This window comes from Furipterus horrens, unplaced genomic scaffold (assembly GCF_987537825.1).
Source record: "Furipterus horrens unplaced genomic scaffold, mFurHor1.1.pri manual_scaffold_9, whole genome shotgun sequence".
Classification (NCBI taxonomy): domain Eukaryota; kingdom Metazoa; phylum Chordata; class Mammalia; order Chiroptera; family Furipteridae; genus Furipterus; species Furipterus horrens.
Window position 1 is genome coordinate 95,475,105 of NW_028327179.1, and position 24,426 is coordinate 95,499,530.

At 43.8% G+C, this 24,426-nt stretch overlaps 2 protein-coding genes across 3 annotated transcripts; one reads left to right on the forward strand and one right to left on the reverse strand.

Annotated features, from left to right (window-relative positions):
- Positions 1-2,153: 2,153 nt before the first annotated feature.
- TAS2R5 (taste 2 receptor member 5) lies at positions 2,154-3,044 on the forward strand. The gene has a single exon (XM_090286826.1). The coding sequence runs from the start codon at positions 2,154-2,156 to the stop codon at positions 3,042-3,044; it is 891 nt and encodes a 296-aa protein (XP_090142952.1).
- Positions 3,045-15,456: 12,412 nt separating this feature from the next.
- On the reverse strand, positions 15,457-21,146 carry PRSS37 (serine protease 37). 2 transcript variants are annotated; one of them, XM_090286828.1, is made up of 5 exons: positions 21,113-21,146; positions 19,091-19,232; positions 16,899-17,149; positions 16,149-16,285; positions 15,457-15,597 (listed from the first exon to the last, which is right to left on the reverse strand). In XM_090286828.1, the coding sequence occupies exons 1-5, from the start codon at positions 21,144-21,146 to the stop codon at positions 15,457-15,459; spliced, it is 705 nt and encodes a 234-aa protein (XP_090142954.1). The 2 variants fall into 2 exon arrangements, with proteins under 2 accessions (XP_090142954.1, XP_090142953.1); XM_090286827.1 differs by having other exon boundaries at positions 16,896-17,149.
- Between the last annotated feature and the right edge of the window lie 3,280 nt (positions 21,147-24,426).

Sequence of the window (24,426 nt, forward strand, 5' to 3'; positions counted from 1 at the left end):
TGTTGCAGAAGGCAAGACCTCCTTTTTACAGCCTAGTAGTATTCCATTGTATATGTGTACCACAGCTTTTTTTTTTTTTTTTTTTTTTTTTTAATTCACTCATCTACTGGATAGCAGCCCTTGCGCTGCTTCTAGATCTTGGCAATTGTAAATCACACTGCAGTGAACCAATGTTACCCCAATATATTTAATAAAAAAATTTAAAAAGATGAGAAGCCCCGCTCCTGAAGAGGTGCACATCTCATCCAGGTTTTCTGGCTCGTGGCAGATTGTGACCTTATCCTCTGTGTCTCCACAGCCGGGCCAGAGTTTTCGGGCACCAGGTCCTACATCTGGGTGGAGACGGGGCAACAAGGTGTACTCCCCGGAAGCAGGGCTGCACATGCTCCCTGCTGTGTTCCTGCACCTGGCACACTGGCACGGAAGAAGCATCTTGTCTTAGTCTCAATGAGTGGAAATCTGGTCCTACAATCCATTATATTCTTAGCAGGCTGGCTGAGGTCCAGAGAGGCCAGCGGTTTGTCTGCAGCTTCATACGGCATCCGAGGGCGCACTGAGGTCACATGCTGGAGCTCCTGACCCCTGGGACAGAGCTCTTCCCACTACCCCGGCGCTGCCTTCCTCGGGAGCTAGCCTGGCCTTCTTCCACCTTTTTTGTCTAATTCTTCTTGCTCCTCATTTGTTCAGAGTCAAGTGTAGCCTGGTTTGAACACTGTAATTTTTCTTTTTTAATTTCCTGTGTAATAACAAACTTAGCAACTTAAAAGGATACACATTTATTATGTCACAGTCTCTGTGGATGACGAAGTTTGGGCACAGCCTGCGTGCGTCCTCTCTGCAGGGTTTCAGAAGCTGCAGGGAAGACGTTGGCTGGGCTCTACATTCTCTGGAGCTCAGGGTACTCTTTCAAGCCCACTGGTCATTGGAAGAATTCAGTCCTTGCAGTCGTAGGGCCAAGGTTTTCTTACTGGCCGTCAGCTGTGGGCATATCCCAGCATCTGGAGGCTTTTCCGCAGTTTCTAACGTGGCAGCTGGACTCTGCAGGACCAGCAGGAGGGCCCTGTCCCTCGTCCCGGACTCGAAGTGATTAAGTCAGGCCCACCCAGAATGCTCTCCTTTTGGAAAAACTCAAGCTTGATTAATTTGGGATCTTAAGCATATCTGTAAAGGCCCTTCATCTTTGCCATATAACGCAGGCACAGAAGTGCCAGCCCATTTTATTCACAGCCCCGTTGCGGCTCGAGGGTTATTCAGGGTGGGAGTCTTGGGGGCCGTCTTAGAATTTAGTCTACCACACACACGTCGGTGTGGGGCTGGTCCCCAGGAAGTCTGAATCGGGACAGTAAATGAAACACTTGCCCTGTATTTCTGGATAACTGTGCTAGTCTTTTTTTCACTTCTCTGAGCCCATCTTCTGCCTCTTCTCCTTCCTCTAAGACCTGGATGTGAGGTATATGCCAAGTCAAGTGTGTGAGGACAGCTGGTCATCAAGGGCAGGTCGCTTCAAAGACCCTGATTAACAAGAATGGCCTCTCCACCTGACCTATATATATATTTTATTATTTGGCACTTGAATATAATGTTTTGACTCTCTGATTGTTTTCTTCCCCCAAACTTCCTCTACTTCTCTCTTTGGTAATGAACTATATTATACACTTTTGTGTTTATTCAGCTTTCATGCTTACACATTCAAAGTTCTTTTTGTGAAAATAAAATATCTTTTTTGTACACGTGAACTCACATCTGGCAGGATACAGAGTCTGAGAAGGCTTTGATCTGGTGTTTCTTGTTGACAAGTCTTCTCATATGATGGCGCAGGTGTCTAGACGTTGGCCCGTGTCCCCTGAGAAGGAAAGTTGGTGTCTTTGTTGCTGTTTCAAGTCTCGGAGTCTAGGCTCAGAGTTTATTCATATGGATGCAAATACAGAGGGGATCATAACTTCTAAACTCTGTTCCTGGTCATAGCTGGTTGGTGTCTGCTGGAGGACAGGTTACAGCAGGGCAAGGACAAATCCAGATTTCGTGGTGTGAAAATTCACTGTGAGTGTGGTGTCATGCTCAGGGGACCTGAAGTCCCACCAGGAGCCACGCACATTCCTCAGGACGGGAGCGGGGCACCTCCCGAGACCACTGAGAAGGCTCCTTGCCCGGCCATGCAGGCTGCTGCCGTGGGGCTGCTCATGCTGGTGGCAGTGGCCGAGTTTCTCATTGGCCTGGCTGGAAATGGAGTCCTTGTGGTCTGGAGTCTTAGTGAATGGATCAGAAAATCCAAGGGGCTCTCCTACCACCTCATCGTCCTGGGCCTGGCCGGCTGCCGATTTCTCCTGCTGTGCCTGATCATGGTGGACTTAATCCTGTTTCCGCTCTTCCAGAGCAGCCATTGGCTTCGCTCTCTCAATATCTTCTGGGTCGTGGTAAGCCAGGCCAGCCTGTGGTTTGCCACTCTCCTCAGTGTCTTCTACTGCAAGAAGATCACGACCTTCGAACACCGCATCTACCTGTGGCTGAAGCAGCGGGCCTATTGCCTGAGTGGCTGGTGCCTCCTGGGCTGCTTCACAGCCAATCTGTTTCTCGTCGTCCATGTTGACTTAGAGCCCTACGGTCCTTCCCAAGGGAACAGCAGCATTCGGGACCTACTTTCAGGCTGGCACTATCTGCGTGTATTGCAGCTCAACTCAGGAAACGGGGTCCCCTTCACGGTGTTTCTTCTTTCCTCCGGGATGCTGATTGTCTCTCTGTACAGACACCACCGGAAGATGAAGGTCCACACAGCCGGCAGGCATGATGCTCGGGCCAAGGCTCACATCGCCGTCCTGAAGTCCTTGGTCTGCTTCCTCGTACTTTACGTGATTTACTTCGCTGCCAGCCCCTACTCTATCACCTCCAAGGCCCCTCCGGCCGACCTCGTCACTGTCTTTATCTCGGAGACACTCATGGCTGCCTGTCCTTCTCTCCATTCTGTCATATTGATCATGGGGAATCCCAGGCTGAAGCAGGCTTGCCGGCGAGCGCTGCGGAAGCCAGTGTGTGCTTGGCGGTCCTGAGGCCCACGAGCCGGAGAGAGAGGAGCGGGCAGGATACTCTTCCCAGACACCCTTTGGATCGTGCTCTACGAGGGGGTTGACTTTTACACCTTTTAAGGTTTTCCTTCTTTCACGCAAATGGGCAACAGGAAATACCAAATAAAAGTACTATTTCTCTTTTGGCAATGCAGAGCACATTCTTTTCACATATTATGGAAATCAATGCTGGCATTTTAGGTGTGGTAAAAGGGCTGTTATGTTCTGTTTATATATAGTAAATAATTCATTTCTTTTAAAATTGCATATGTAAGTTACCTTTTTCCTATTGTAAGAAACAGAGGAACAGTAAATATAGTGATTACTTTTTGTGAAATTTCATCTGTCCATTAATGTTAGTAAATTTTGGATAAGCTTTTAAAAAAAAGTATCTAATTATTTTCCCATTTCCTTACGGTAGTAGGTCTAGTTCTGTAACTAAAAAACAACAATCACAACAAAATAAGACATCTTCATATTTCGGGACTTTTCTTTGAGCCCTAGAAGTCAGTTGGCAGCCATGATTGATATTAAGCTTCAAAGCCCAAATCTAGAGTGGGGCAAGAGGGGAGTGAGGTGTGCTTGCTTCTGCTCTCAAAAAGAACACCACTCCTTGAAGAGGTCAGGCCTTGTCCTCTCTGGTCATTTAGCCATCCTGACTGTCCACGCTGGCCTCCCCACGGCCCAGAGTCAGAGTCTGAGCATGCGGAGTCCTGGAGTTGGGTGGAGATCATCTTGAGGGGCAAATGCATAGCAGCATGAACTGTGTCTGCTTTTATTCTCCTTCGTTCCTAGTGCCTAACAGGCACTTAATAATTTTTTTTTAAATGATCAGTTTGCTGTGCTCACTAGTTTTACAGCTTCTCTTTCATGCCGTAGAGAAACTGGGGCCCAGAGAGGGCCATGGCCTGCCCAGAGGTTCATCGAGAGCTGCTGGCAGCGCTGGTACCAGAATTTAGTGTCCTGGTCCCAGAGTCTTTCCTGGACGTCATGCTGCCTTTGTAAAGACCTTCGCCGTTCCCGCCTCTGAATCCCATCCCTCTTCCCATGTGCTTTCTCAGCCTTATTTTTCAGCCTTGTGTGAACACATGGCTTTTGGTTCTATTCTAGGGGATCTAGAATCTAATGGATGGTACTTAATATACTTAAAGTTTTTTTTTTCACTTCTTACACAATATACTATTCTACTTGTATTAATTTATTTTTGCTAATGTGTCTTTTCCTCACTGAAAGTTGTGAATCGCGGTACATGGGATGTCAGTCGTTAAGGGCTGAGCTGACTCTGCCAATATCACTGTGAGTTGTACTGTCTTTTGTCTTCCGGGAATGATAAGTCGTCCTTTTCAAGTAGAGAGATGCTCCTCTTTGATTATATTTTTAGGCGTAGGATGAATTTTTCATTATGCCACATGGCTCTGTTTATACAGCTGTCCTTTGTGACCAACCATTGTAATGATGATAATAAAAACCAGTATCTAACATTTTTTGAGGGCTTTATATTTTATCAAGTATTCTTATATATAGTCCATCATTTCATTCCATTTTAATATAGCAACTCTGCAGTGAGTAATTCTGACCCTACTTTATAGGTAATAAAACTTAGGCTGCAGTGGTAATTTGCTCAAGATCATCAACTATCAACTGGTAAAAATACAGATAAAACAGCTCCAGATTTTTGGACTCCAAGTCTTGTGTATTTCCAGTAAACTTTAAGACCGTCTTGTTCATACTTGTAAGAATTGATGCTACCCTTAGACTGTGGAATTCTCAAGTTTATGAGTATTTTTAAACAGATGAAAGAAGCAGCTAATCTTGCAAGTCTAGTGTTGGTGGGATGCCTGAGAGCCAAGGTCCAAAATTATGAAAGTCCGAAGTTTCTATGACTTGCTTTCCTTAGGGACAAAATATTTGTGTTTTCCCGGTCACCTTTTGGAATTGGATTTCCTTCCTTTTCTGGACATTTAGCTCATGATGGGTGTGAGGCTGCTTTGTGTTTTATCCAAGGAAACAAATCTGGAAGCAAATCTGTGTTCTTGAATTGATTCCTATGTAATTAAATCTCCTGTAGTTTGCATTCTGAGAGCTGCAGCTGAGTCCGTGTGCATGTGTGTGCATGCATGTGTGTATGTGTGTGTCAATATTACTAGCCTTCCTTTCTATTATGGGGTGTGATCGTGATCATGTGGCCTAGAGGAGGACTCATAAAGATTTAAACGGTACAGAAAGGCAGAAAATGAACTGCGCATCTGCCGATTCCTCTCTCTATTGCTAGTCTCACTGACCAGATATCGTCACGTGTTACCATTTGTCTTAGTTCTTCTAGAGGTTGTTTCCACAACTGTAAATAAGAACATGTGGACTTCCGGCCAAGATGGAGGCTTAGACGGACACGCTAGGTCTCCCTCTACAACTATAGTGGAATACAACTACTTCAAAACAAAGGATAACTAGAAATTCCAGAAAATAAAGCTACACGGAAGCCCAACATATGAAGTTATAAACCAGCGGTGCCATTTGGGCAGGTAAGAGTTAAAGAAGGCAAAGCTGTTTGCGGAGCGGCGGGCCGGGGCGGCGAAAAATCCCGGAGGCAATTAAGCCCCTGGCCTGCGCGACTCCAATCAAGCCCCTGGCTTGCGCGACTCCGGGCGCTGGGGAGCAGCCGCAGCATCGCCTTGAACAGTGAGGCCCAGGGGGGCGGGAGGACGGATCCCGGTCTCCTAGCTGAATAACTGTGTGAATCCATCTTGGACCCCCGCCCCCACAGAAAGCACCACAGAGCTGCGAAATAGGTCGCGGACAGGCAGGCGCCGGTCGCTGATTTGTGACGCGTACACAGGCACTGCCCCCGACAGCCAGCCCAGGAAAACAAAACGCATCTGTCAAAATGAGGCAGACAACTATAGAAATCCCGGTAACACAACTCACCAGGCAGCAGATAGAGAACCTGACAGATGAACAGATAAGAAACCTGTCAGAGGCTCAGTTCTGGGCCATTGTTATCAGGTGGCTTACAGAATTCACAAAAGAGCAGGAAAAAGATATGAAAGAAGCGAAAAACTTTCATAACGAAAGGAACAAAACCACATACGAGACAGATGGTGAGGAATCCAGAGTCCATTTCAACAAACTGGAATATGGAGAAGGAACAAGCAGTCAACCAATGCAGCGAGAGGAAATGGCAAGCAACAATGAGAGGATCAGAAACCTCTGGGACAGCTATAAAAGGCCCAACATAAGAATCACTGGTTTGCCAGAGAATGAGGAAGATGAACTAGAACTTGAAAAATTGAGTGAAAATATAATAAAGGAGAACTTCCCAGACTTGGGGAAGGGAATAGACTTGCAGATCCAGGAAGCAAGGAGAGTTCCCAAGAGACTAGACCCAGGGAGAACCACTCCAAGACACATTATAATCAAAATGTCAAAAATTAAAGATAAAGAGAGAATCTTAAAAGCAGCAAGAGAGAAGAAAAGAATTATGTACAAAGGGGTCCCAATTAGACTATCAGCTGACTTCTCAAGGGAAACCCTACAGACAAGAAGGGACTGGCAAGAAATATTCAAAGTAATGAAAATCCAAAACCTACAACCACGAATACTCTATCTAGCGAAATTGTCATTCAGAATAGAAGGACAGAGAAAGTGTTTCCAGGACAAAATAAAACTGAAAGAGTTCATTAGATCCAAACCACTGTTATATGAGAAGTTAAAGGGACTGGTTTAAAAAACAGAAGCTAGGGAGATGAAACAAAGGCAAACGAAACAGGCAACGAGAATGGAAAAGGAACTGTGGGTAAGGGAAACATAGTGGGGGGAGGCCAACAGGGAGGGGGAGTGGGGAGAGGGAGGGAGATGATATAGGAATTGGGGATCATGGTAGGAGGGAATGGAATAGACGGAGAGAGGTTGGGAGGAACTGTAAGCACAACTAATGGACATAATCTAAAAGGGGGGGACAACTGGAGGGAGGGGGCCACCGGGTGGAGGGGAGCAGAGGGAAGGGAAAGGGGCACAAATGTAATATTTTAATCAATAAAACACATTAAATCTGAAAAAAAAAAAAAAAAAGAACATGTGACTGTAACAGCATAATCAATAAAATATATTTAAAAAAAAAAAAAAAAAAAGAACATGTGTCCCTCTTACTCGTTTCATCAACTTTGAACTGTAACTTCTGAATCCCATTCATCCAAATTTGGGGATTATCTCACTTAACCCCAAATCTATTCTCCTCTCCAACATTTCATTAGTTTTGTTTATTTGTCCTTCTACCAGCCATTAATTTTAAAACTTTGAGCAATATTTTTTAACTTATATTTTTGAACCATGACTTATGACAGTAGGTACAGAATCTGCATGGGCAACAGCAGACCCTCCATATCACCCTGCCCAGGCTCTGTAGCTTCAGCTTCATTGGAGAGGACACTCCAGCGTCATCACAAGATGTCGATTTAACACGGGAGGAGACAGATACCGTGTCACTCCCTAGTTGGACTGCACAGCCATTCTCGGCAGTGCAGATAGACTCTTAAGAAGCTACACCATCGTCTCTCGAGACGGACGGCTGCCAAGAAGACAGAATCTGAATTGATGTAGAAATAAGAAGTTAGTGCTTCAACTCTCCTGTACTCCTTCCAGAACCCAACCCATACTGTTCACCTTCCTGTGACTCAGGGAGGAAATAAATCTTTGGGAAGAATATTGGCTACCATCTGAAAGAATCGGGGGGAGGCTGGAGAGGCAGTGTCAGAATGGGAACCAAGAGGTTTAAAGAACAACAGAGAAAATAACCCAGTCACTCGACAGGACTGATGCCGGTGCCCCAACTCACATTTTATCTGTCAGCCTCTGAGAATGTGTCCCTTTCAGTCATAGCTCCGAGGTCCCAAATCCTGGCGAAGAGCCTCTGGTTGGCTGATTCTAGGTCACACTCCTGCCTAGTGGACAGGTCCTGGGTGGGGGGAGGATTCCCCTTTGGCTTCTGAACTACGCATTTTTAAAACAGATGAAATAAAGTTCTCAACAATTCATTTCAGCAGCAGAATCAATACAGCTGATGGTGAATTAATGAACAGGAAGGTCAGCCCAAAGAACTCTCTCAGGAGGTATGGGGGAGCAATAAAAAGATGGAGCGTGTGGAAGGGAAGAAAGCCGTGTGACACACTGAGCTGACAGACAGGGCAGGGTCGGAGCAAGCGAGCACAGACCTCGTGGGGAGCAGGAGTGCAGCGAGGTCTCGGGCAACGGGACTTGTTTGGCCAGGATCTGCTGGCAGCCATTCTGACAAAAAGTTAAAGAGGGAAAAGCACGTTCCTTCAGAAAAACATGCAAAGAAGCAAAGACAGGTGGAGGTTCAAGAGCTGTGTCGCCTTCTAAGCAGGCCCTCAGCGGCGGGGATGGCAGCGCGTTTCCGGCTGGGGGAGTGAGCTGAGCCAGCACGCGGGACGTTAGAGGAGAAGTAGTAGCTGATATTAGAGAATGCGGGATGGACTCAGAAGGTGAAATGAAACGAGGAAGAAAAGGTATTTCTTTAAATCGTGAGCAGTGGAGCAGCTGAAGGAACAGATTCCTGACATGGGCGGTGTCGTAAGAAAACTATGAAGTCAAGAGCCAAATAAAACTTGTATCGTTCTAGTTGTCTTGATCAGTCTTTTTACACTGGCTTTTGTTTTCTAAACATTTTCCAAGCTATTGTATATTTGGGTTGCAGAACAATCTGCAAGAATACTTTTTTTTTCATGTGCATTATTAAAAATGTTCGCAGTGAGGCTAATTGTTAACTTTATTGAGGATGATGGCTTTGTGCCCACAACCTAGTGCAAAATAAAATCAAGTAATACAAGAAATAAATAAATAAAAAGAAAATAACGAATGGTTCAAAGGGTGTCAAACAAGAAAGATTAAGTTAGGGGGAGCTCTTCACGATTATGCACATTACAGAAAAGTTTAAGACTATCAAAGGTGACAGGAAAGTTTATAGAACTTTAGGAGAGAAAGAGATAAAAAAGTCAGAGTGACATTTCTCAATAGAATGCGGAAAAACAAGATGTGGCATTATATTTCATTCCAACAAATGTTTTATTCTTAAATTCAAATAACACCAAGAAGAAAAGTTTAGAAATATTTTTCTGGCTAAAATGTTTATTTTGTATTAATTACAGGCCATTAATTTCTAAAATGTCATTAAAGGCTCAGTGGGTTGATGATTATGAGTTAGTGAGCAAATTCTGAAGTGTTTTAACAATAAAAGAAAATCGTGAAACTCTTAAGTGATTTTGAAAGACTGTGGTATCATATTTACAACTGAACTAAAAAGAGTCAATGTTGCATGTAAATAAAGATGAACTCTAGGTGGGAAAAATTATCTGGCACAAGTAAGTACCAGGGCTACAAAATTTGATAGAATGAAGTAAAGGAAACAGGATGAATAGATGAAAAATTAAGCTTATATATTGAAGACAGAATAAACTATTGGGGTAATTTACTGTCAATTACAATGAAAGCCTTAGCAATACATAAGTATGCTAAGAAGAAAGCTGAACGTTTTGCTGAAGTGCTTTCCTTTGGTGGGAGCTGGTGGAGTAGTGTCAAGAACCTCTACATTCTAGACGATGCTGAGTTCCTGGAAAAATTATGAGTGAGAATTCAGTAGCTGAAAAACATTCCTTTTGTGTTTTTAAAAAGGTCATTGTTAGATAAGGCTATACTCTGGTTCGTAGTTTTAATGGTAATGAAACTGATCTTTAGAAATTAATGCCCTCAAAGATTTGTTCTTTGAAAGGGGAATAACCCCAGCTTCGAAGCTGTGAATGATTGATGGTTAAGTGCAAAGGACCACAGAGATGTAGAGCTTTCCAGGGTTTTTATGAGGGTTGTTTTTACTGCCGTTAGTGCTGGGGTTACAAAGTTGCATAGGTTTTTGACAGTCTTCTGCAACGTTATTTTCTCCATAAGCTCTTTTATCTTTTTGTGGATGATTTTGATATATGTGTTTTCTAAGAACACATATATCACTTTATAGCAGGGAGACTTATTTGTCATAAGTTTGTCATGAAGATTAAATGAATTAATGTATGTAAAGTGCTTAGAAGAGTGCCTGGTGCATAGTAATATCTATAAATATTTAATATTATCATACCTTTCATATTATTATCATACTACCCTTTGGGAAAGCGAGTATTTGCACTGGCAAGGGATAACTGAAGTTAGAGAAAATAGAGTAGAAATACTTGATAAATATGGTTTGGCAGCATCTTCCCTAGTATCTGTGTACATCACTACCCCTTGCTAGTTTTTCTAATTTTGCCCACACCTTTATAAGTTATTAAGTTCTCTTCAATTATCTCTTGGAGTGTACTGTTCTTTTGACTTACATATATTAGTATGTCAAAAGTTTGTTCTTTGGAAAGTCTTACAAAGTAGAAAATCCACTGGTAAGATAGATTACTAAAAGAGAAAAGCTGATGACATAGTCTTGTATATAGAAAGTCCTAGGGACTCAACAATAAAACTATTTAATAAACAATTTAAGCAAGGTTACAAGAATGTGAGATCAATATACAAAAATCATTGTATATCTGTACACTAGCAATGAACTTTTCAAAAATGAAATTGAAAAATGTTTCCATTTATAATAGCAGGCTTTCTATTTTATAGAAAGAATAAAATACTTAGAAATACATTTAACAAAAGTATAAGACTTGTGCACTGAAAACCATACAACATTGCTGAAAGAAATTAAAGAAGACCCAAATAAATGGAAAGATATCCCATGTTCATGGATTTGAATACTTAATATTGTTAAGTTGACAGTACTCCCCATATCAATCCACAGATCAACACAGTTCCTATCAACCCAGTTGGACTTTCTTTTCAGATATTGATGAGCTGGTCCCCAAATTCATATGCTTTTTCAAGAGACCCATAATCAAAAATAATTTGAAAAAGAACAAATTTGGAGACTCTCCAAATTTCCAAACTTACTACAAAGCTATAGTAATCAGAACCGTGTGGTACCGGAATAAAGAGAGACATGTGAATGAATGAACTAGAATTGAGGGTCCAGAAATGAACCCTCACAATTATGGAATGTGGTCAAATGATTTTAGTTAAGGGTGCCAAGATAATTCAGTGGTAAAAGAAGTCCTCTCAACAAATGGTGCCAGGAGGTTGGATCCTTATATTGACTATAAACATATCATAGACTTAAGTGTAACACTTATGACTATACATCTTTACATCTATTAGAAAAAAATCTCTTGATATAACTCTTAGATTCACACCAAAAAATATAAGCAGCAGCAACAACAACAAAACAGATAATTTTGTAGGTAATTTGGATTTCAACAATTCTAAAAACATTTGGGCTTCAAATGATACCATCAAGGAAGTGAAAAGACAAACTACAGAATAGGAGAAATATTTGCAAGTAATATATCTGATAAGAGGCCTGTGTCTAGGAAATATAAAGATTCTTACAACTCTGTGGTAAAAAGACAATCTAATTAGAAATGGATCAAGGGCTTGAGCAGATACTTTTCCAAAGAAGACATAGCAGAGGACAACAAGCACATGGAAATATGGCCAACCTCCTTAGTCCTTAGGGAAATGCAGAGTGAAACCACAGTGAGTACTATTGCATACCCACCAGGATAGCTAAAACAAACAAACAAACAAACAAAAAAAACCCAATAATATATGTTGATGAAAATGTAGAGAAATTGGAAGCCTTATTCTTTTGCTGGTGGGACTATAACCTCATGCAGCCATTTTGGAAAATATTCAGCAATTCTCCAAAATATCCAAAACACACAGTTACCTTATGAACCAGCAACTCCAGTCATAAGTATCATATATGTCCAAGAGAAATGAAAATATATTTTCACACAAAAAAACTTGGGTATGAACGTTCATGGCAGCATAGTGAAGAAGTGGAGGCAATCCAGATGTCCATCATCTGAGGGATAAATGAAATATGGTATCTATATTCACAAATAGAATATTATCCAACCATAAACAGGGAAGAAGTGCTCATATATGCTACAACATAGATAGAAATTGAAAACTTTATGCTAAGGGAAAGAAGCCTGTTGTAAAAGACTACATAGTGTATGATTCCATTTACTATATGAAAGTTCCAGAATAGAAAAATCTATAGAGATAGAAAAAGTAGATTAGTTGTCCCCAGGGGCAAAAGATAAAGGTAACAGGTAGTGACCGCTTATGCATACAGGGATTCTTTATGGTCCTGAACATGTTCTAAAGTTAAATAGTAGTGATAATCGCTTAACTCTGTAAATATAAAAAAAAAAAAAACACACTGAATTATACACTCAAAGACCTATTAAATTATTAAAGACGTAAAGATTGTTGAAACGTTTGGGACGTAGAACTAGCAGGATTTAGCTATATGAGATATGAGAGAAGTGAGTCTAAAATTCTTGGCCCGAGTAACTTGCAGGACCGTCAGCTTACTTGGGGAAGACAGTGGGTGAAGGATGTCGATCTGGGGGTAGGACTTGGAGTTCAGTTTTGGACTTGTTAAGTCTGAGATGTGTATTAGACATCAAAGGAGAGATGTTGAGTAGACAGCTGAACATAGGAGACCGGAAGTCGAGGGAAAAGTCTGATCCAGAAATATACATTTAGAATCTGTTAGATTATATATGGCATTCAGAGCCTTTGCCCATTTTTAATTGGGTTGTCTTTTTGGTGTTGAGTTATATAAGTTCTTAATATATTTTGGAAATTAACCTCTATATCAGGTGTATCATTAGTGAATATATTCTCCCATGCAGTGGGTTGCCTTTTCATTTTATCGATGGTTTCTTTTGGTGTGTAAAAACTTTTCAGTTCGATATACCCCCATTTGTTTATTTTTTTCTTTGTTTTCTTTGCCCAAAGAGATATATTAGCAAAAATATTGCTTTAAGAGATGTATGAGATTTTACTGCCTATGTTTTCTTCTATGATTTTTATGGTTCACAGCTTACATTTAAGTTCCTTATCCATTTTGAGTTTATTCTGGTGTGAGTGTAAGTTGGTGTTCTAGTTTCCTTTTCTTTTTTCTCTCTTTTTCTTTCTTTTTTTTTTTTTTTGCAAGTACGTGTCCAAATTTCCCAACACCATTTATGGAAGAAACTGTCTTTACTCCGTTGTATGTTCTTGCCTCCTTTATCAAATATTAATTGACCGTAAAGGTACACCCCTGTGTTCATTGCAGCGTTATTTACAGTAGCCAAGATCTAGTAATAGTCCAAGTTCCCATCAGTAGATGAGGGTATAAAAAAGCTGTGACACCTTTACACAATGGAATACTACTTGGGTATAAAAATGAAGAAAATCTTACCTTTTGCGACAGCGTGGATGGACCTGGAAAGTGTTATGCTAAGTGAAATAAGTCAGTCAGAGAAAGACAGCACTGTATGATCTCACTTATATGTGGAATCTAACAAACAAAATAGCTTAATGATAAAAATAGAAACCGGAGCCTAGATACATAAAACAGGCTGGCAGTCGTCAGAAGGGTCGGGGATTGGGAGTCTGGATGAAAACGGTGAAGGGATTAAGCAGTGTGCAGATGATGTGTTATTCAGTTGTACACTGGAAACCTGTGCCGTTTTACTAACCAACGTCAGCCCCATCAATTCAAGAATAAAGAAATAAGTAAATAAATAAATCATAAGACTGGTATAGGTCGCTAAGGAAGCAGGTGTGTATAGATAGAAGAAGAAGTCCAAGGCTAAAGCTTGGGGGACTCTGGTGTTAAAAGGTCAGAGAGATGTGGCTGCATTCGTGAAGGAGACTGAAAGGAAGTCGCCCGTAGGGTAAATGGAAAAAAGACCATGATGTCCTGGAGGCCAAGTAAGAAAGTGTTTTCAGGAAGAGGGAATGACTGACTTTGTCACATGATGCTGATAATAGCAAGTCAACGAGACCTTTGACTTTAGAGATGTACAAGTCCACTGGTGACTTTAGAAAGAACAGTTTTAGACAGGGCTGAAGCCCCCATTTCCTCCCTGGTTGGTGGCTGAGGGGCCTTCTCAGTTTCTAGATTGCTCACATTTCTTGCCTTGTGGCCTGCTTCTTCCATCTTCAAAGCCTGCGATGATGGGTCAGGTCCTTCTCCTGCTTTGACTCTCTACTGCCTCTTTCTCTGTTGACATATCTCTTTGGCCAAATAGTCTGCTTCCTCTTCTGCTTTAAAAAACCCGTGTGATTACATTGGTCCCACCCACATAATCCAGGATAATCTCCCCATTTTAAGGTCCATAAACATGAGCATATATCTACAAAACTGCATTTTTTCAACATAAAATAACATATTCATGGCTTCTGGGAATTAGGGTGCAGACATTTTTATGAGGGGTGTTTTTATGCCTAACGCAGAAGTCATTAAAGTGTAGATTGTATTTTAAACTTTGGGAATAGAAAATATTGCCCAAGGATAGTAGTGGTTATTTCCTGTACCTTCTGCTGGGAGATTACTTTATCCATCCTCAATTTATATGCCCCCATCTCTTGGGTATCAGAATTCCTCTATCACTTCCAGATTTGGGATATAGAGAGAGGCGTTTTACCTAGTTCTCGACAAGAGGACTGGTACCTTCTTTCTTGACCTTGTTAATCTCATGATCTGTGGCTAAACCCAAATTTGATCCATCCTTCACCTCTCCTCAGCCATCTCTGCCTCTTGAACTCTGCTGAGATTGTGCCCTTCTTGGGCCTAGGTGACTTATTCACCTCGCTCTGGAGCTGCCAGGCCTCCTTTTAGGCTTTTAAAAAATTTTTTATTGTTGTGAACTCCTTCCCAAAGTTCTGTTTTTCACTTTCTACCCGCCCCCACTAGCTGTCTCCCTGCTGCTGCATGATACAGTCAGTACATCAGTGAGATCAAGCCCGCGCATCCTTAGGAGAACTTATTGCAGTGCCCGGAGCCTGGCCACAAGTGAGAACCTCCAGCCCTTTGAGTGATAAGAGAAGTGGCAGGAAAATAGAAGACAACAATAGATGCCACACGAACTCCCCGATTTGGAGGCTAAGAATGTGGCATTGAGAATCTGACCCAGGATCTGATACCTACCAGCTATAGACAATGTTAAGGAACCTCTTTTAGTTCCAGTTTTTCCCACTTGTAATGTGGAGATAAAAGATAACCTCCAAGGTTAGTTTTGAGTAGATGTACCCCAGCGCAGTGTAGGAAGTGTTCGTTTCCTCTCTTGTTTCTGGTGCTCCCCATCATTATGGGAGATGAGCAGAGGCGTGAGTGAGAACACGCAGGCTCCTGGTGTGACGCAGCCAGGTATTTCTATTGGGATGTTTTATTTTGAGCTTGTGGGAAACAGTGCTCGCATGGTCCCTGGCGGAGTGGCTGGGCTGCAGAGCGAGCAGGTGGGTCTCATTTGTCCTTCGTGACGCTCTCAATCCAGGATATATATTTGTAAACATTGGTGTAGATGCCGACGTCCCCACCCATGAAGTGTCCGACCTCGATCCCCTGGAGCTTGTCTTTGCAGACGACAGTAGCAACAGCCACCTCCTACCAGGGATGGCGCGGAGAGAGGGGGAGAGAGATTTGGTCAGATCCCCTCAAAGGAGCCCTCCAGCCCCTGGTTGGGTGAGCCCTGCCTAGAGGGGGCACACTGGGTCCTGGGAAGAGTACCAAATGGCGAGACAGGACGCTTGGGTCATTGATCTCGCTTTGCTGTCCTTATCCTTGTGTGACCTTGAGAAAGTCAGAGAAGAACCTTCTGAGAACTCACATGTAAAACGAGTCAAACCCCCTTTATTTGAACTAGTGAAGCCAACTTCAGTTTGTGCAAAGTCTGAATTATTTTTTTTCAGCAATGCCCATTTTCACGTGCAGCTGTGAGAATAACAGTGTTATTCACTGCAGGGACGACACGGGACCCTTAAGTGAGTAAAGGCGTTGTTGGTAAGGAGCGCCCATGACTGAAGAAACACCAGGGCTTGCTGCAGCCCTATCAGACCCTCAGAGAAAATTTGAGAGGATGAGGGCTTTCCCTTTTTCTTAAGTAGTCCACTAGACACAAGCAAATTCATGAAAGCTGCATACAGAGAAAAGCTTACCCCAAAAATTCGGTTGAACACTTTGACAAATTTAACACATAGGGAGTTCCGGTGGCTCTTTCCTTGCTCGGTTTTCTGGCAGTCTTGATCGGACATCACAGGGGCCTCCAGGTTCTGCCTTAAATCGGGGTGTCGGCCTGAGGGAAGACAGGGGTAAAGAAAGCTTTCTGTTCACGACTGTTACTTAGTCCTTCCCGCCACCCCCTCTGTGGCGCCTGGTGTTGTATTTGTGTGTCTGAAGACAATAAGGACTGAAGAGAAGGGAGGAAATGACCCTGGGTGTGGTTATGAGTCACTGCTGAGGAGTTTTAAGGAGCCTTTATATCTCTATCAGAAGCAGAGTTTTCTTCCTATTCTGGGTCCAGTCTTGGGGGAGTAAGAGGAGACCTGACTCAGGTTCTCAGAGGCCTCCTCTACGTGTCACATGAGGCTGTACAGGACGGAGGGGCTCAGCCTCTTTAATGTGAACTGCGCCTCTGACCATCGGGACCCGCGTCCTCTGTGCGGTCAGATGGCCTGCGGACCCGGCTGCTGAAGCCCTGAAGAGAGGCAGGAATGGGGCATTAGACGCCTGGGAAAGGAGGAGCTTTGGACTTCGGGGCGGGTGTCTTTTTGCCAGACCACTTGTGTGGTCTCTGCCTTTGGTCTCCCCCCAGTCTCCTGTCCTCCCCTCTCGGCTCTGCAGACGTGGGTGATCCTCCCGAGGGACTACTGATGACCCCGCCTCGCTGTGGGAGGCGCACTCACCACTGTTGTCCCGGCTCCAGTCCAGCCCTGAAAGCAGACAGACGGTGCCCGGCCGGACGTTGCTGGTGGCGAGCGGAAGGGGCCGCACCTTGTGGTTGAAGCTGGCTGCCTTCGCCAGCTTGATGAGCATGAGGTCATCCTGGGGGTAGCTGTCACTGTAGTTCCAGTAGCGGATAATACTGATGGGGCTGATGATCTGCTCCGTCCCATCTCTGACTCTGCTCTTGAAATTTCCCAGCATCACTTTCAGGTTTCTGGAGGGAGAAGGGTTTGGAAGTAAGTAATCACTATCACCATCACCATCACCATCATCATCACCATCATCACCATCATCACCATCATCATCATCACCATCATCATCACCATCATCATTACCATCATCATCACCATCATCATCACCATCACCATCATTATCATCACCATCATCACCATCACCATCATCATCACCATCATCATCACCATCATCACCATCATTATCATCACCATCATCACCATCACCATCACCATCACCATCATCATCACCATCATCACCATCATCACCATCATCATCATCACCATCATCATCACCATCATCATTACCATCATCATCACCATCATCATCACCATCACCATCATTATCATCACCATCATCACCATCACCATCATCATCACCATCATCATCACCATCATCACCATCATTATCATCACCATCATCACCATCACCATCATCATCACCATCATCATCACCATCATCATCACCACCATCATCACCATCATCACCATCATCATCACCATCATCATCACCATCATCATCACCATCATCACCATCATCATCACCATCATCACCATCATCATCACCATCATCATCACCATCATCATCACCATCATCATCACCATCATCACCATCATCACCATCACCATCATCACCATCATCATCACCACCATCATCACCATCATCACCATCATCATCACCATCATCATCACCATCATCACCATCACCATCATCATCACCAAAGCCGACATTGACTGTTACAGTGCGCCAGGTGCTGTAACATTTTTCTCCACCTGGATTTTGGGTCGCCTCATTTACCATTCACAACAGATCTGGGGAGTGGATTCTATTTTTAATCCGCATTTTTCAGATGAAGTCCTGGAGGCACACGAGAGTAACTCAACCTTGATCCCACAGTTAGTGGTGGAGCCTTTAATGGCTGTGTTTTCCGGAAGCATGCTTAATGCAGAGGGGAGGAAAGCTATGCCTGGCACGGACGTATTACTTCCCTCCCTTACAGCTCCAGCCTATGCAGCTGGGCGTTTCCATTCTGGTGCAGGGAGAGAGGGGGACGACCTGCGTGTTGGGTAGCTCCTGTTGGCTTCTTCAGATCCCCGCCCAGCCCCACTTTGTCCTGCTCTGTGCCTTTGGAAAGTGACATGTGTGGGTTAAATCACTGGGCTTTGCCCAGTAGGAAGCACTGGAAAGTAACTGGAGGAAGAAGTAGGGGGGTGGAGTATTTATCCTCCCAGCCCCCTTCCTGCAGGGGTGCCACACATTGTCTGTTGGCTATGTCTCATGACCGAAGGTTACAGCTCATATAAGACCGTCTCTCCATACGGTTCCTTTCTCTCTCCTCCCCATCGGCACCTGTTTTCTCTCCTCGCCCATTTAGATTTAGGGGTAGGAACCGTACCTTTCTAGCACTGACCATGCGAGTACGGAACCAGTCCGTGTGTTTTTTCTATTTCCCTTGTCTGTCCCTTTGTCGTAAGTTGTTTCTAAAAATTCGCCTGAATTTATCCAATTTGAGTGCAGCCCAGGTTAGCTGCTGTCCCTTAACTTATAAAAAACACTCCTATTGCCCGTACAAAGCTTGGATGAACTGATGAGAGACCGAGGAGGCATCATATCTAGAACAGGGCTCTTCAGTGGCAGTGCTGTTGACATTTGGGGGCTGGATTATTCTGTGTTGTGGCGGCTGTCCTGTGCCTTGTAGGATCTTGAGCAGTATCCTTGCCCTGGCCTCCATGCACTAGGTCAATGCCAACAGCCCTGCCCTCCCCACTCCCGACTCTGTTGTGACAACGAAATATATCTTCAGGCTTTGCCAAATTTATCTGGGCAGGCAGGGGGTTAGGGAACATTGGCTCTATTTGAGAATCACTGACGCAGAATGAGTAGAAGCTATTTCAGGGGACGGGGGGCGATGCCCGACACTCACGGTAAGTAGCAGTGAGCCGGGGCCAGCACCCAGCTTTCTTTGATGAGGACGCCCACACAGGGGTTGAAGTGGGACCTGAGGTACACCAAATAGGGGGCGTGGTCTTCCTGCTGTACAGCCGAGTGAGCAGAGAACAACGTCCCTGAGAAAATAATATTCTTCATACATAAGATGTTCTTAGAGCAATAATGCCATCAGCAATTTCCTAGTTGAACAGGAGTATGTACAGTTTTAAAAAAGTAATCAATTGGCCAGGAAATGTTTGACATTTTTTTTCTAATAAAAATATGAATTAAAATGCCATACCATTTTATCTAATATTTATAATAAGCACTTTTCTTTAATGTTGGTAAGAATCAATCAAAGAAAGAACAATGAGAAAGACTCACTCACTGCTTGTAGGAGTGTGAATTGATTCTGACTTTTTGAAAAGCAATTTAGAAATAGGCATCAAGAATTATAAATGGTTCATCACCTGTGGCCTAATTGTCCCAGACCCAAGAATCCATTCTACTGAAGTAATCAGATCTAGACAAAGATTATGGATAAGTATGCTCATATTAGCACTATCTATAGTAGCTAAACATTGGAAACATAAATGTCCAACACAATAATGTTGGACATTGAAATGAAAAAGTACATGTACAACTGGAACACCTTTCATATTAAAATTGTATAAATAATATTTATTAAACAGCAAAGAAACTATTGGTAACTTTTATTTTTTTAAAATTTATTTATTTATTTATTTGTTTTTATTTTTAGAGAGAGAGGAAAGGAGAAAGAAAAGGAGAGAAACATCACTGAGTGGTTGCCTCTCACTCGCGCCCCCAACTGGGGACCTGACGTGCAACGTAGTCATGTGCCCTGACTGGGAATTGAACCAGCGACACATGGCTTGCAGGCCGACGCTCAATCCACTGACCCACAGCAGCCAGGGTGGTAACTTTTCTTTAAGTTAAAAATAATTACATTCAGTAATTCAATTGTCTAAAGACAAGTAGAGAAGCCAAACATAAACCATTTAAATTCAAAAATATATAAATAAATAAAGTCAGGGAGTAAATTCAGACCAAGCATTAGCATGTGTTGTTTGAGAGGTGGGATTATTTGGGAGGTGGGAGTGATATTTATCTATTTTTTACTTTATAATATTTCAAAATTTCCTAATATGAACATGCAATATCTTTTATAAACGAACTACTAAAAAAAAACTAGAGATGAAAGAGGAAAAAGGCTAATCCCAGTATCAGAAACAAAGTCCTGCTCTTGCTCTGGCTGCCCTTGGTACTTCTGTTAGTCCATCCCAAACTTAGCTAGGCCTACGTCTCACCAGAAGCTTCCCTCTGGGATCACACTTAAAAACACCAGGGGAAAAAAGGCAGAGAATTAACGAGGATAAGACATTGAACTCCTGGATTTACTTAACCTTCACCATGACCCTCTAATGTACGTAGTAATATCTCCATTTTGACTATGGAAACTGAAGCACAGATAGATGGAGTCACTTGTCCAAGCTCACACAGCTGATCTGTGACGTGGCCCAGGCAGCCAACGGCCTCCAGAGAAATCTGCCATCGGAGCTCCGTGAAGGCCAGGGGGTGCGGGCTGTAGGGCCCCCGCATTTGATCCTTTCTTCCCACCTTCTCCATTCCCTGCATTCTGTGTTTCTAAGCTTTTGGTATCAAAAATGAGCTCTCCAGCCTCATGGCTACACGGGGACTTTCCCAGTGAGCGACGAGGCCCACATTTGAGGAGGCCACGGAGGACCCTCACTGTTGAGTATTCTTCAAGGCAGGCGTGCACCGTGAACCACCCCATAGTGTAGCACTGGAAGAGTGGGCTCGGCCTGTCCTGAGAGCCTGCGGGTGGGGTGGAAGAGGGGAGGACCCTGATTCTGCTCCTGGCCCTTTCTCTTGACTCTTTCCTTGCGCCCTCCACACATCCTGTGCCTGTTTGCCTCACTCCGTCCTACATTAACTTCTGCCTTATAGGACAGAGTAGAAGGTCATGGATACATACCGACAAGGACACTCAAGCAGAAGATCAGTTTCATAGCCGTCCAGATCTTTCCCTGTGACGTGTAGAGAGGATGTGTAGCATGTGGAACTTTCAGCTCAGGCTTCCCCTTGAGAACACCTGGTAGAATCAGTGGACATGGTTAGGCACAGGGGCACGCAGTGGGATGGGAAAGCAGCTCTTGTCTCAAGCACAGGGGGCAAAAGAGAGTTCTAGATAGACAGGTGGAGGCCCATCTGCTCCAGGAAGATGGGGGGGGGGTGTACCTCTATAGGAGTCTTTAGGGAAGGAAAAAGAAGCCTAGTTCCTTAAATAATTTCTCAATCCAGGTTTCTCTCCCTGCTGTTTCCAAAAGCCCATCTGACTAAAGATAGTTCAGTTGTCTGTGGGCAAGAGAGCCTAGGCTCAGGACATATATTCCCCCATGGAGTTTCTGAGACAAGGACCGTGGGGGACAGGATTCTACACCTTAGCTCAAGAAGGCACTGTCCCCAGGTTTGCTCTGAACCCCCTAATAGTCACTTATACTTCCCCTCAGCCCCTCCCTTCTTTATTACACTGGCTTCATCTTTCCCTGTTGATCACTGTTTCATCATTTGGTCATCATCACCAACTTGGTCTGGTTGTCCTGGTTGACAGCTTTGAGCTGAGGAATTGTAGAAATGAAAGGCATTCACAGAACAGTTCTTTTGACATTGGGAGGATGGTTTGAATTCTAGATTCCTTGTGTTGGCGACAGTTAAGGAGGCAAGACCTCTAAGTGCTTTTTAACCTAATGAAGAGATTTCCCCGCCAATTTCATCCTGGGATGATCCGGAGCAGACGCTAACAACAAAAAGAGCAGTCGTGCTAATAGCTAGCATCCATTGAATCCAGAATGCTATGCCCTAAGTCCTTTACAGACATCGTTAGTGGTGATTTTATATTAAGTTAATCTAATATGATGTAAATTCGGTGACTCTATCACTGTCACCCCTTAGATTTTCTTAAGCCCATAATCTCATTCCAATATCACAACAACCCTGGAAAGAGGAGACAGGGCTGGGCTTCTATTATTATTATTTTTTTTTCTTTCAGAGCTGTTGGTGACAGAACTGAAAGAGGGACAATTTGAGTCGTCGTCGGCAGCCGTCTGTCTCGAGAGACGATGGTGTAGCTTCTTAAGAGTCTATCTGCACCGCCGAGAATGGCTGTGCAGTCCAACTCGGGAGCGACACGGTATCTGTCTCCTCCCGTGTTGAATCGACATCTTGCGATGACGCTGGAGTGTCCTCTCCAGTGAAGCTGAAGCTACAGAGCCTGGGCAGGGTGATATGGAGGGTCTGCTGTTGCCCATGCAGCAGACCCCCCCTCTCTTCGCAGCTGAAGGGTCCAAGGGAAAGACGGAGTCGATACAGCTTGGCTTCAGGTGCGCCGCAGGAGTTGCCGGTGTTGACTACAACGTCAAACCGCCTTAGGGACTCCGGCTCCGGATTTTCTGTCGGGGTTTACTCCCTTAGCCTTTCCCCTGAAGAGGTATGCCGCAAGGCAGCGGAGGTTTTTTGGAGTCAGAGTTTTCCTTCTCTGACAATTTGAGTAATTATCTCAAAATCATACATGACCGGAAAGACTCGGAGTAGAATCTGGGTCTTGTTAGATACGCACAGCTTTTCAACCACATCCTCTAGGCTGCAGCTGCTCAACCAGCATCGTGGATCCTGGCCAACTACGCTCCCTCCCACCAAGCCCCTCAGTGTGAAATGAAAAACAGACAGGGTGCGGGCTTTGCTGAATGTCACAGTGAACACGGAAGTACGTTCTGGAGCAGGGCAGGTTTACGAAACACAGGGTGGGGCAAACGTAGGTTTACAGTTGTTCTGTGGAAAATCACACGCTAATTAATAAACAATAATGCAAGAATAAACTCCGTGTTTCACGTACCCACAACAGTAGACCCACGTTTACCCCACGCTGTATACAGAGGTTTGAGGCCAGCGTGGATCTGGGTAGGGTTTTCTGTGCTGGGTGCTGGGGTTAGTTAACACTGGGGAAAAGTTCAGAAAGAGACGCTTTACGCCGTGGTCGTTTGGGAGTGGGAGGGCTGAGAGCAGAAAAGCAGGGTTGCTGTCTAGGAAAGGTCTCTAAAGACAATAGATTTTTGGCAGGAGGTGGGCACTGGGGACTGCTACCTACCTCTGGGTCTCACATTGGTACCTCTAGCCTGGACCGCCCATCCCACATCTCCACATGCCTCTTAGAAGCCATTGCTGGCATCTTCTTTAGACCCCTGACGTGTAGCATGTTAAAATAACACTTCCATTCCTCCTGCCGTTCAAAGGCATTCTTTTACCTGTTTTCCTTATTTTGGGAGAGAAATCTAGGTAGGTCCACTTGTTCGATTTCTCTATTTCTCACTCAGTCCCAGAGTCCAGCCACTCCTATCTTTCCATTCTCACTGCTGCCACCCTAATCCAGGCCCTAAAGGCATCTGGCATGAACTAATGCATGTGACCCTCGACAGTGGCTCAAGTGGACACCTTCCCTTTGACTCAGAGCTTTTTTTTTTTTTTTTTTTTAATGCAAATGAGATCATATTAGTCTTAAAGCTCTTTAACAGTTCCCTAAAGTAAAGAGACACCAGTCATGGTTTAGGGACCTCCATTGATCCTCAGTTCCTCTTTGTCACCCCCCTCCTCTCATCCCCTCTCTGACACCCCTCTCCCACCTGCCCACCAAACTTAAGTGTGGGTTTTCTTGTTTTAATACTGATAACTTTTTCTATTACCTTAGCCTTTGAATTCTTCCTTTAGTCTGGCAATCCCACTTACAGTTTCCCTTTCTGTTTTAGGTACTAATAGCTGATACGGACATTTCTCTTAAAGCTTCTCTTTGAAAAAATAAGTTTAGAATCCTATGGATGGATGGGTGGTGTGTGTGTTTATGAAATAGTCAACATTTCCTCATATGTTTGTAGATTATTTGTTATTAAGTTTTTTATGTATTAGTCCCCAGCCTTATTCCACAGAATATCTCAAATTTATAGGAGTCTAAATCTATTAGTGTTTCATTCTGCCATCTGATTTTCTGTTTAAATAATATTCTTATTATGTTTTGCCACCAGGCATAAGTTTGAAAAAGGCAGCTACTGAGAAAGTTGAGGGAGAGAGTGTGCAAGTGAGTGTGCAAATGAGCATGAGCGGGCCACATCCAGGAGGGCAGTGTAGTCAGGACAGATGTCAGGGTCTGAGGCGGCCACTGGTATGGACGTCGGTTGGGAACTTTTATTCCCACGATGCGTGTGGTTGTGCAACATGAATCTGTGCAAGTGAAGCAGTTCT